This window comes from Sceloporus occidentalis, unplaced genomic scaffold (genome assembly GCF_023333645.1).
Source record: "Sceloporus occidentalis isolate IW3139 unplaced genomic scaffold, rSceOcc1.0.p SCAF_1, whole genome shotgun sequence".
In the NCBI taxonomy this organism is placed as follows: Eukaryota; Metazoa; Chordata; class Lepidosauria; order Squamata; family Phrynosomatidae; genus Sceloporus; species Sceloporus occidentalis.
This window is the reverse complement of record NW_028316981.1, coordinates 91,054,933-91,066,993: the sequence shown is the minus strand read 5'-3', so window position 1 is coordinate 91,066,993 and position 12,061 is coordinate 91,054,933. Positions and strand designations below refer to the sequence as shown.

The following is a 12,061-nucleotide window of genomic DNA, read 5'->3' as shown; positions in this document are numbered from 1 at the left end:
GATTCACAGACAGTTATTATTAGACAGATTTGTAAAGAATCAAGCTTGGGTTGGGTTAAACTGCTTGTTCTAGAGTGAACTGCATAATGCAAATAATCAGTCTGAAAGGCTGAAAACTAATACATCCAGTTATACATAGGCAGACCGCTTATCATCAGTCATATTGGGTTGGGCAATTTATGGCCTATTAGAAACTACTGGACTGCAACTCCCATCAGTCCTAGCCAACAAAGCCAATGGTGAAGTTCTATAAGTTGCTCTTCCCTGAGTTATTTGGAGTGTTACTTCATGGGGGAATCCAACCATGTCCACCTACAGAATGTCAGCTGGTGGAATATATTTCCCTTCCCTGTAGCCTGTCTGATCCTGAGGAGTGGGTGCCTTTGGAGCAACTGGCGGACACTGGATGCCACTTTTTTGGCACAATCTTATTGGTGCACTACACTGGCATTTGCACTTTCGTCAGAGTTGCACAGTCCTTGCTCTTCCTGCCGCCACCACCTCTGCTGTGGATTCTGGCCTCAGGCTGCTAGGACCTTGCCTCCATTATCCAAACTCTGAAGGCTGGAGAAAGATGGAGTAGGCCAGGAGGGCCTACTCCACATATTATCCAAATTTTCTCTCAACTGCCTTAACTCATGTTTCTCTGTGTATCAGATGTTAAGTGCTAGCTATTATCTGTCACATCCCAAATGATCTAGGCCCACTGTACCTTAGGAATATGAGCTTCTCCAATACCTGACAACTTCCATCACACCTCTTATTTCATGGAAAACACTGTACGATTCCTGAGCAGCATTTTCTCTGTGACAGTGCCACAACTCTGGAAGGTTCTCCTTCACCAGATGAAAGGTTCATTATTCCACACAGCAACTTGAAACTAATTGTTTTTATATCATATAATAATACATGATTTTGGATGCGGTCTGGAGATGTTCAGATGTTATGAAAGCTTGAAGTATTTAAAATAAAATTGTTTCTAACAAATCTCAGACGTAGAGAGGAACTGCTGGACCTCTTACCCTTTCCCTCCACCACTCCCTTCTCCTTCTGTGTCATGTCTTTTTAGATTGTAAGCCCGAGGGCAGGGAATCATCTAACTAAAAAGATTGTATGTACAGCGCTGTGTAAATTTACAGCGCTTCATAAATAAAGGTTAATAATAATAATAATAATAATAGGATGTACTTAATACTGGTGACAATATTCAGAAACTGAAACTGTGTGTTGACTGCAATTACTGTAATATTATGCTGCCTCTACTAAACACAGGTATCATCTTTTGTAGTAATGAAACTGGCCTCGTGATTTCTTGCTGTTGTGTGCCTTCAAATCATTTCCAACTTATGGCGACACCTTGATGGGGTTTTCTTGGCATGATTTGTTCAGGCAGGTTTCCCCTTGCCATCCTCTAAGGCTGAGAGAATGTGACTTGTGGGTTTTCATCAATAAATGGGGATTTGATCCCTGGTGTCCAGAGTTACAGTCCAAACCCAAACCACTACACCTGGCTCTTTGGCCTTTATGATACATTTCTGTTACAACCTTGGAACAGTCAAATGAGTACACCTAGAGTAGCCTTATCCAGCTTCTTCAAAAGTTAGAGATGTTCAGAATATGCATCTATTAAAATGCCTCTATAGTACATTTACTGATCTTGCTTTTGCACATTTTGTCTCAGTTTATATTCAAGGATATTAAATATCTGTTTATCTATGTCTTTTTTGGGCACATATGACAATCTCAAGATATTTTACAAATATGAAATGCAACAAGCTACTTAAACATTCTTAATGCTCCAGGCACTGAGCCAGAAGATTTAAGACAAACAGACAGTAGTGATGAACAAGATGAAAGAGAAAAGAATTTCATTCATAGCAATTCAAGCAAATACATCTCTGCAGAAAATGAAGATGATTATGGATCTCTATTTTCCCAATACAGCAGCACTCTTTATGATGTTGCAATGGAAGCTGTAACACAGAGTCTTCTTTCAAGCAGAAATATAAGCTCCCGAAAAAAATCACCTGCCTGGAACCATTTCTTTATATCTCCTAGAGACAGCACGAAAGCAATATGTATGTACTGTATGAAAGAGTTTAGCAGGGGTAAAAATGAAAAAGATCTAAGTACAAGTTGTCTAATGAGGCATGTGAGGAGAGCTCCCTCAGTCATTCCTCATAGGGCATGGTTTCCAGACCCTTCACCATTTTAGTTGCCCTCCTCTGGACACGCTCCAGTTTCTCAATGTGGAAACTGGATAAGCATGGCATCCCAGTATTTGAGGAAGCGATACTACCATTTGTTATATGACCACTGCGCACACTGCAAACTCTTGCAAGCGACTCAAAAGCGCACTTCCTCATGAGAAGTCCCCTTCTCCCAAGTCTTTTCCATTCCTGGGATCTGTAGTGACAATCTGAAACACCAAACTGATATCAACTGATACTTAATTTGAGTCAACTGTCTGTGGTGCCTACCAACAAGTATTAAGGAAGCAATTCTATGGTTCTATTAATATGGAACTTAATCTGGTAAAGGAAAGCCATTATGGTCCAGCACTTGACTGGATGTGAGGGGCTAAATTAAACATTCCCTTCAATGGCTCCGAATGCTGACAATGTCTTATTTCATCCAAGATCTATTAGCAGCCCAAACTTTGCAGCTTCAGGCTACCCAGCCCCCTGATAGGAATGATGCAGCTGACACCCAGAGACTCTCCAATGGACTGGAGCCGTCTTTCCAACCCTTGACACATTGGGCGTCTCTCCCCAAAAGATGCCAAGGCTGAAACAACCACTTAAATAAAACGTGGAGTTGAAGGCTTGCAGAGTTTTTTGTGGGTCTTGTGGGCTGTTTTGTGTCCGTGTTCTGGAAGAGCTTCTTCCTGAAGGTTCACCAGCGTCTGGGGCTGGCCTCTTCGGAGGAGAGTGGGATAGATCTATACACTGTGTGACCCTGCACACATATATATATATACACACACACACACACACAGACACCCAGCCCAGTCTCCTCCCTCCCATTCCCAGAACGCCCGGGCCCCACTCACCGCCGTTGATGGGGAGCGGGGCCAGCAGGAGGCCCGTGACGGCCTTCTTGGGGGAGTCCTGGCCGTAGCGCCCGCGGATGAGGAAGGCTGCGCGGTCGGGGCTGAGGGCGGTGACGTTGAGGAGGGCCGTGTAGTAGGCCTGGCTGGCGCTGTCGGCGCTGCTGGCGGCCAGGAGGGCGTAGCAGTGGAGGGCCAGCAGGACGGGCGCCGAGGAGGGCAGCAGGGGCCACCGGGGGGCCATCCTTCGGACTCGGGCGGAGGAAGAGCAAGCGTCTCCGAAGCAAGGCTAGCCAGCACAAATCCCCCGCCGGTCAAAGGCCAGCAGCGCCTCTCGCGGGCATGCCTCCCCTCTAGGCCCGCGTCAGAGCCGGCTGGCGGTGGCCCCGCGGAGGGGCGAAGGGGGCTCCGCGGCCTCCCTCATCCTCGCAGGAAGGAACGGCCAAGGGCAAGGGCAAGCTTCCCGGAGCCAACAACGCTGGGCAGCCAACCAGGCGCCGATGTCGGGAGACGCGGGACTTAGTACTTATTCATCAGCATCATCGTTTATCATTCTTAGTAAGAGCAAAGGGCCAGGAGGAGAAGGGGGTCCGTATCCCGAAGCTGGCTCTCTCAGGAGGGGCTCCAATGTCCCGGCCGGGGCCCGCTAAAGGCGAAGGCGGCGTCGGCTTTGTTCCTGCGGAGGCGGGAGGGAGGCTGGACCCCTCCGCTCTTCGCCAGGGCAGCCCCTCCTTCAGCCCCAGGAGGGCGGCGGCAGCGGCGGAGGCAGGCGCCCCATGGAGGCTGCTCCGGGAGACGCCGGCTGCGTCCTTCCGCTCTCCCGCAAAGGCTCCACACGCACAGAGAGAGAGAGAGAGAGAGAGAGCGGCCCCACGCAGCCTCCGTCGCCTCCTCCCTCCCTCCTTCCGGAGTCTTGTTATGGCGGAACCAACAACGGCTACCTGCCGCCGGCTAGGTCCACCTCGCGCACGCACTGCGCAGGCGCACTGCGCCAAGCCAACGGTCGCTCGCTCACTCGCGCGCCCCCCGCCTCGAGGAAGAGGTGGGCGGGGCCTTGTAGGGAAAGCCACGCCCACTCTGAAGGGGCGGGGGAGGAGGGGCGGAGGAGGGTGAACTCTTCTTCTTCTTCTTCTTCTTCATTGCGAAGGCGTGGCTCCTTGGAAATGGCTCCTCTTCTCCCTAGAACACTCCGAGGTCCCATCCGCACAGCACAAATAACCCGCTTTGATACCGCTTTAGCTGCCTTGCCTCAATATACTATGGAATTCTGAAATCTGTAGCTTAAAACTGTGATAAGTTTAGGCTTCTCTCTGAGGCTACATCCGCACTGGAGAAATAACCCGGTTTGGCTCAAGGCTGTGGAATTCTGGGAGTTGGAGTTTGTTCTGGGCCCAGAGCGGAGCAAATGGAGGCCGTAGAAGAAAAATGTAGGGCATTACAAAATGAAAGTCATCCCGAGGAAGACAAAAACACTCAAAGAAGAAGAAATAAACCCACGCTTCTTTGACAGTCTCCAAATGGAGGACGTTTTGGAATGCCTCCTGGACAGAAGGCCGAAATGTAGGATATGTCCTGGAAAAGGAGGACGCCTGGCAGCCCCTCTGCCAGCCTCTGGCCTGTGCTGGGCTGGATGTGGAGTTAGTTCTCCTGCTGGGTCTGAGGGGCTCATGGCCTGGCCTAGCACCCCATCATCATCATCATCAGCCATCCTCGTGTTTATTTCTCTCCTGTCTTTTTCTCAGTTGGAGGCTCAAAGTAGCTTACAACAAATAAGAAGAGCACACTGGTTAAAAACACACAAGGTACAAAAGTTAACACGAGATTAACAATCCCAACACTGGAACAAGATTAAAACAGTCATCCTTAAACACACACACACAGAGGTCCAAAACACACTGCAGCAGAAATAGTCCAGTCTGAGGGCACTTTAACTGCCCTGGCTCAGTGCCAGGGAGTTCTGGGAGCTGTAGTTTTGTCAGTGAGCTCTGGGGCCACAATAAACTACTCGGGATTCCTTAGCACTTGAGCCAGGGCAGTCAAAGTGGCCTCAGACTGGACTATTTCTGCAGTGTGTTTTGGACCTAAGCTGTCTTTGTTTCTTAGGATCTCTGGCACAAAGCAAGCCCTGGTTTTGGGACTGCTCCAGGGCCCCCACTGCCTGAATTGGGCCTTCTCTACCGCTCTCCAAACGTATTAGGACTACAGCCTCCGCCATCCCTGTTGGCTTATTAAAATATTTCTACCCCACCCCCTGTTGTCTATTAACAGCCAGTATAGCCAGTGATGGTGAGGCAACAGGGAAGTTGCAGCCTCCATAGCCTCCGAAGGGCCAAAGGTTGCCAGCCTCTGAGGCAAACGTTGGAGTGAGGAAATTACTTGAAAGGACCCCTTGCACTCTTGGTGTTAAGAAGAAATTACAACTTTGTGTGGCTGCTAATGTGGATATGGGGAATGGGGGCTAGGGGCATCAGTAAGGGAGTGCTGGGGGTGTGGACCATGCCAGGTGACACCATGAAGGAGGATGAAGACCCAGAGGGGTGGTCACTCCTAACCAGGACACACACACAGTCGGCTGCCCTCCGCCAATTAGGGTACCTCCACTGTCCTCCGGCTGCAGCCACTGGCGGGAATGGCGTTCTGACAGGCTATGAGTGTCTGCATAAGGCCCATCTCACCTACACTGGATATTGCTAATTGTTGCGCTGGTGTGTGTGTATGTGGTTTATTGTGGCACCAGAGCTCTCTGACAGAGAAGGCTACATGTCTCACTAACCTACAGTTCCCAGAATTCCCTATCACTGAGCTAGGGCAGTTAAAGTGATCTCAGACTGGATTATTTCTGCAGTGTGTTTTGGACCCCAGAAAAACTAAAGTGTTATTACAGGAACTCCATTCTGAAGATAGGAACGTTATCCAAGGTGCTAATCTGACTAGCTGCATTCTAGAGAAGACCTGAGGGGTGTCTGGGATTGCAGCCATACTGCAGGACTAATGTAGTTTGAAATGCCTTTAGCTGCCATGGCTCTATCCTATGGAATCCTGGGATTTGTAGTGGCACTAGAGCTCTCTAAGAGAGGAGGCTAAATAGCTCACAAAAACTACAGCTCCCAAAATTCCAGTGTACTGAGCCATGGCAGTTAAACTGCATCCAACTGCAGTGTAGATGCAGCCTGGGAAGAAGAAGGGGTATCAGTTTACATCACTGAGGGAGAAGGATAGGTCGAGAAAGAGGGTAGGCGCTTTGGGTCACTCAAAGGCAGTGGCGTCACTAGAGTTGACATCACCCGGTGCAGTAACTCAAGGTGTCACATAGCCCCATTCGAATTCCTCCCATACCACACCATTACCTTAGTAATGTTTTTATACTAATGTTAGTCATAAATCGTAATTCCCACATATCACTGAATGTAACGGCAATAGTTGTGACATAAACAACTAGCAAAATTAAAATTATACCTTTAAATTACAATGCCATTTACATAGCCTAAGTGTATCTGCATGTACATTGTTTTATGTGGTTAAAATGAAAATTTGATAAGTGATTATGTTTTTAAAGAATATATATATATATATAATCAAATTTTAATTTTTTAAAAAAACCTGAAGCCTCTCCTTTCTCCTCCCACTGAACTCACCCCTCTCACCCCATCTCTTCTTCTGAGCTCCAGCATTTTAAAGGGATGCAGGTGAACACCACAGCCTGTTTCTGCCCAAAGACAGATGTTTGGGGAACAGAGATGTCACTTCTGCTTAGGGCATCCCCTGGTGCGGCCCCCATATTCTACACACCCTGGTGACATCCCTGCTCTAACTCCCTACTACTGACTGCTGTGAGGCATTCTTGACTTTTCAGTGCTAAGTGTTGTGGGACTTCCAAAACTTGATGGATGTGCAGTTGGGATATGAGGTTGGTGGTTAGTGCTGTTAAGCCATAGGGGAGGGCAGTGACAGAAAGCTCTAAAGCTCCCTCCCCCCAGGAACATTTTTGTCTTGACAGTAAGACATGCAAGAAGTATGTGTGTCTTTTGTGTGGTGCCAGTAGCAGCAGCATGGGGCCCCTAGCTGCATGTGCTCCAGTTGCAGCACTGACAATCCAGTCTGGGCTGCACATTTTCCAGTACTGGTGTATTTCATGCACTAATTCAATTTCCAGGCACAGTCCTCTCTGTAAATTACAGAGAAGCTTTGACCCAGTGGCATCACTGCGGTTGGTGTCACCTGATGCGGGGGAGGGAGGAGGACTGCATTGCCCTCTCTCCTTTCCTCTCCAGCCACCCACCCTGCTGCCCAAACAGCTGCTGAGCAGGGCAGTGTTGCGGCCTCTGGAGAGCCCATTTAAGATCCGCTGAGGCTGCTGGGGCAGTGGGAAAAGGAAGCAATGCTCTTTCTCATTCACTAAGTAGCCATGCCAGTCTCTCTGGGAGCACTGCCCAACCGGATATACACCCACCTCTGGGGTGTCACCCAGTGTGGTCTGTACCCCCTGCATCCCCTAGTGATTCCTCTGCTTTGATCTGCAAATATTACCATCATGGCTCACCACTTTCAAGATTGGCTACAGTCCAACAACACCTAGAGAGCCATAGGTTTTCCAGCCCCATTATGAAGGCTCTGCCATGTTATTATACCACACCTCATGTGTTGCTACAATTTGGTATTAATTTATTGAGTTGCTCCCCCCCCCAATGTTTTATGGGGAAATTATTAAACTGACTTTACTGCTAGTTATAAACCACCTCTCGATTTCCAACATGTATTTATCTCACTTCCAAAGTTCTGTGATGTCTCCAAAATTTGTCCACTTGAGTATGTGAGCATGCCTTATTTGGTTCTCTAATAATAATAATAATAATAATAATAATAATAATAATAATAACAACAACAACAACAATAATGTTTATTTATATACCGCTTTTCCAAATTAGATCAAAGCGGTGTACAACAGGAAGTACAATACAAAGTAAAAAAACAAACAAACAAACAAACATAACAGGCCTCTCTCCCCCTCAAGATGGAGGTTGGAAGAGGGCTCTTAGTCTTTCAGGCCCTGGCCTCTCTCTCCCCAAGATGGTGGTAAACCTAATGGTAGTGGGTTAAAACTAAAGGGTAGCAGAATTTAACCCTTACCATCAATATGAGAGAAACTGTTGAAGTTGTGACTAAGGTCCAAAACACACTGCAGAAATAATCCAGTTTGAGGCCACTTTAACTGCCTTGGCTCAGTGCTAGGGCATCCTGGGAATTGTAGTTTATTGTGGCCCCAGAGCTCTCTGACAGAGAAGGCTAAATGTCTCACAAAACTACAGCTGCTGGAATTCCCCAGTATTGAGCCAAGGCAGTTAAAGCTCAAACTGGATTATTTCTGCACCGTTTGGGACCTAACAAACCACACAGCAGCTTCCTAGAAAGGTTATTTATCTTGTTAGCCTCAGCCAGGCTCTAGGCCTGTGAGTCCATCTATACCTCCCTTTCCTCTGTATGTAGAAAGATCTTGTTGTACCTTTGAGACTAACTGAAAGAAAGAAGTTGACAGTATGAACTTTCATAGACTGAAGTCTATGAAAGCTCATGCTGCCAACTTCTTTCTTTCACTTCCTTTCACAGTTCTACTGATTCTACAGACTAACACGGCTATATCTTTTTTCTGTCTCTCTGGCCTCAGAACGGAGAGCCTAGCTCTAAAGGTGTGGGTGATTAAATGCCACTTATCAGAAAAAACTACTCCATATGCCACAAGCATATTTCTAATTATATCCTAATTTCTACCTTCATATGGATTTTAAGTACAACTTGGTTTTGGACCCAATCTTAGCTGAAATGTGGGTTATGAATAAGTTCATATTAATGTGGTGCAATCCTATTTTACTTAGAAGTAACTTTCAGCCACAGTCAGTTCCCTTTTTTCAAAAAGGAGAAGTGGGAGGATGTGGGCAAGTACTGAAAAGTCAACTTGACGTTGATAACAGGAAAGGTTCTAGAATAGATAATTAAAAGTCAGCCTGTGAGGGATGCTGTGATTACTAAGAGCCAGCATGCGTGTCACAAAAATAATTCATGCCATACTAATCTAATGTCTCTCTCTTTGTTAGAGTTACAAACTTGGTAAATTATGGCAGTGCAGTTAATGTGGTGTATCTTGATACAGATGTCCCAACTGCAAAGGAGGATAAGGCACCATGAAATGTAGTACATTCAAGAAAAATGTCAGGCATTACAAAACAAAAGCTACAGACACCCATATAAACTCATGCTTCTTAGTCATGCTCAAAATGGAGGACATTTTGGAATTCCTCCTGGACAGAAGGTTAAAATGTAGTACTTGTCTGAAAGATGTCTGGTCACCCTAATCTTGACATCAGTAAGATTTTCAACAAGTTCCTCTATAATATTCTATTAAACAGGTTGTTAAAATATGCAGTACACAGTGTTGTTGTTGGTTGGATTTGTAATCATCTGAGGACCCAAACTGAAAGAGTGCTAACAATGGTTTATCTTTGTCTTGGAGAAAGGAGACAAGTGCGGTGCCCCAGGGCTCTGGCCTGTGTGCTTTGTTTAACGCCTTTATAAATAAATTGGATGAAGGAGTGGAGGACATGCTCTTCAAATCTGCAGACAACAAGATAGCTAATATCTCATAAAAATGGATTCAAGACGACGACAGATTGAAAACTGGGCTCTAAGTAACACAATTAATTTCAACAAAGACAAATAGAAGTATCTGTGTTTTGGCAAGAAAAATCAAATTGACAAATATTGATTTGTTACCTGGCTTGTTACCAGGTAATACCTGGCTTGACAGAAGTACTGTGTGTGAAAAGGGTCTAGGGTCTCATTAGAGCACAAGGTAAAGATGAGTTAGCAGTGTGATGTGGCTGGGGGAAAAACCACTAATGTAGTTTTAGCATCAGCAGAAAAAAGTGTCCAAATCAATGGAAATAATAGTACTATTTTGTTTTGATTCAATCATTTCTCTCCTGGAATACTATATTTGGTTCTGGACATTACATTTTATGAAGGACAAGCTGGAAAGTGTTCAGGGGAGGTCAACCAAGATGATAAAGGTTCAGAAGTGTATCAAGACTACACAGCTGCAGCAGTTTGATACCACTTTTACTGTCAGGGCTCTGTCCTATGAAAACCTGTGGTCTGCAGTTTGGTGGAGTACCAGTATTTAGAACTCTGTTGTAAAAAAGGAGGAGTACACCAGATCTTTCTTGTGGAGAATTCTAAAGTATTTGCCCAAACTGCACATTATGGATTTTCACAGAATAAAGCCAAGACAGATATTATGCAAGTTTACATATAGTTCTCCAAGACTATTTGTTATTTATGTATTAATTGTTTGTTTTGTATTATTGTTATAAAACACACACACACACACACACACACACACACACACACTAGCCAAGACAGTTAAAATGGTATCAAAGTGCTGTGTACTGTAGATAATCCAGGCACCCAAGCCTTATGTGCAGTGGTTGAAAGCATGGGGATGTATTTATAGCATGGAGAACAAAAAACTGAGAAATTATATGACAGCTGTCTTAAAATATCTAAAGGTTTGTTGCATAGATGACGGAGTGTGCTTGTTTTCATCTAGTACAGACAATAAGATTCAAACTGATGGATTCAAATTATAAGAAAGATTTTGACTGAATAAGTGGAAGATCTCCCGCATGATGAGCTGTTTAACAGTGGAACAGACAATCCTAAAAGATAGTGAACTCTCCTTCATTAGAGGTTTTCAAACAGGAGTTGGGTGGGCATATTTTAGAGATACTTTAGCTGTGGAATCCTTCACTGGCATGTGGTTGGACTACCTTAAATTGCTTTGGGATCTCTCAGCTTTATACTTCTAGGAGGAATTGCTTTATTTCTGCTTGTACTCTTTGTTGCAGTGTAATCTGCATCCTTCAGCTTGTCCAACAAGTTAGGTCTTGGCTGAATTCACAATTCAATTCATAACTTTAACATTGTGCAATAATCGTATTGAATTCAGATTTACTGAATTCAGTGGGCCTAGAGGAGATCAAGATGATACTTTGCTTTCCTAACTGGACTGTGGACTAAGCTAGGCATGTGTTAAACTATCAAGAACACAGCTTGCAGAATGTAAGGTGCAAGGGATGTGGGTGGCATTGCTCAATGGATTGTTTTATTTTCAGTTCCTTTCCTAATAATTCTCAACATTTGCTATTTCCACAGTAAAATCAGAAAAACAATTGCCTGTTTCCACAGGAACGACACACTGGGTTGATGTTGCAATTACACTGTCCAAATCAGCCCCCAAATCTCTTTCCTATTGGGATCCAGCTCAGAACTTTTCAGCATGCTATATAGTGTGCAGAGGAAGCATGCTATATAGAATCATAGAATAGAATCATAGAATCGTAGAGTTGGAAGAGACCGCAAGGGCCATCTAGTCCAACCCCCTGCCATGCAGGAAATCACAATCAAAGCATCCCCGACAGATGGCCATCCAGCCTCTGTTTGAAGACCTCTAAGGAAGGAGACTCCACTACACTTCGAGGGAGTTTGTTCCACTGTTGAACATCCCTTACTGTCAGGAAGTTCCTCCTAATGTTGAGGTGGAATCTTTTCCTGCAGCTTGCATCCATTGCTCCGGGTCCTAGTCTCTGGAGCAGCAGAAAACAAGCTTGCTGCCTCCTCAATATGACATCCCTTCATATATTTAAACAGGGCTATCATATCACCTCTTAACCTATATATGTGTGCAGAGGAAGAAGCAGAGGTGTAGTAGAGAAGTGAGGAACAGGTAATTAAACTTCTTTATATTTCCAAAGTTGTAGAACAAGAACCAGAATATTATAATGAATAGGGTCAGTGAATTAATTAGCAGCCTAAGGCCTAACATCTCCTGTCCTTTGGCTAAGGTAAAGACATTGAATCCATAATATTTATTTATGTTTTAATTCAACAATGGACTATTCATTCAGCATTGGACTTGGTCATGATGCTCACAATGCCTTGGGGAAATCCCAATGTTGTAAC

General features: G+C 45.2%; 1 protein-coding gene across 2 annotated transcripts in view; it reads right to left on the bottom strand.

Annotated features, from left to right (window-relative positions):
• The window catches only part of RNF130 (ring finger protein 130), an 80,937-nt gene extending 76,932 nt beyond the window's left edge, over positions 1–4,005 (bottom strand). For both annotated transcript variants that reach the window (XM_089528902.1, XM_089528892.1), the window contains exon 1: positions 3,053–4,005. In XM_089528902.1, coding sequence (XP_089385028.1) covers positions 3,053–3,293 — 241 coding nt within the window. In that variant the 5' untranslated portion in view covers positions 3,294–4,005. The remainder of the gene's footprint in view (positions 1–3,052) is intronic.
• Positions 4,006–12,061: the final 8,056 nt, after the last annotated feature.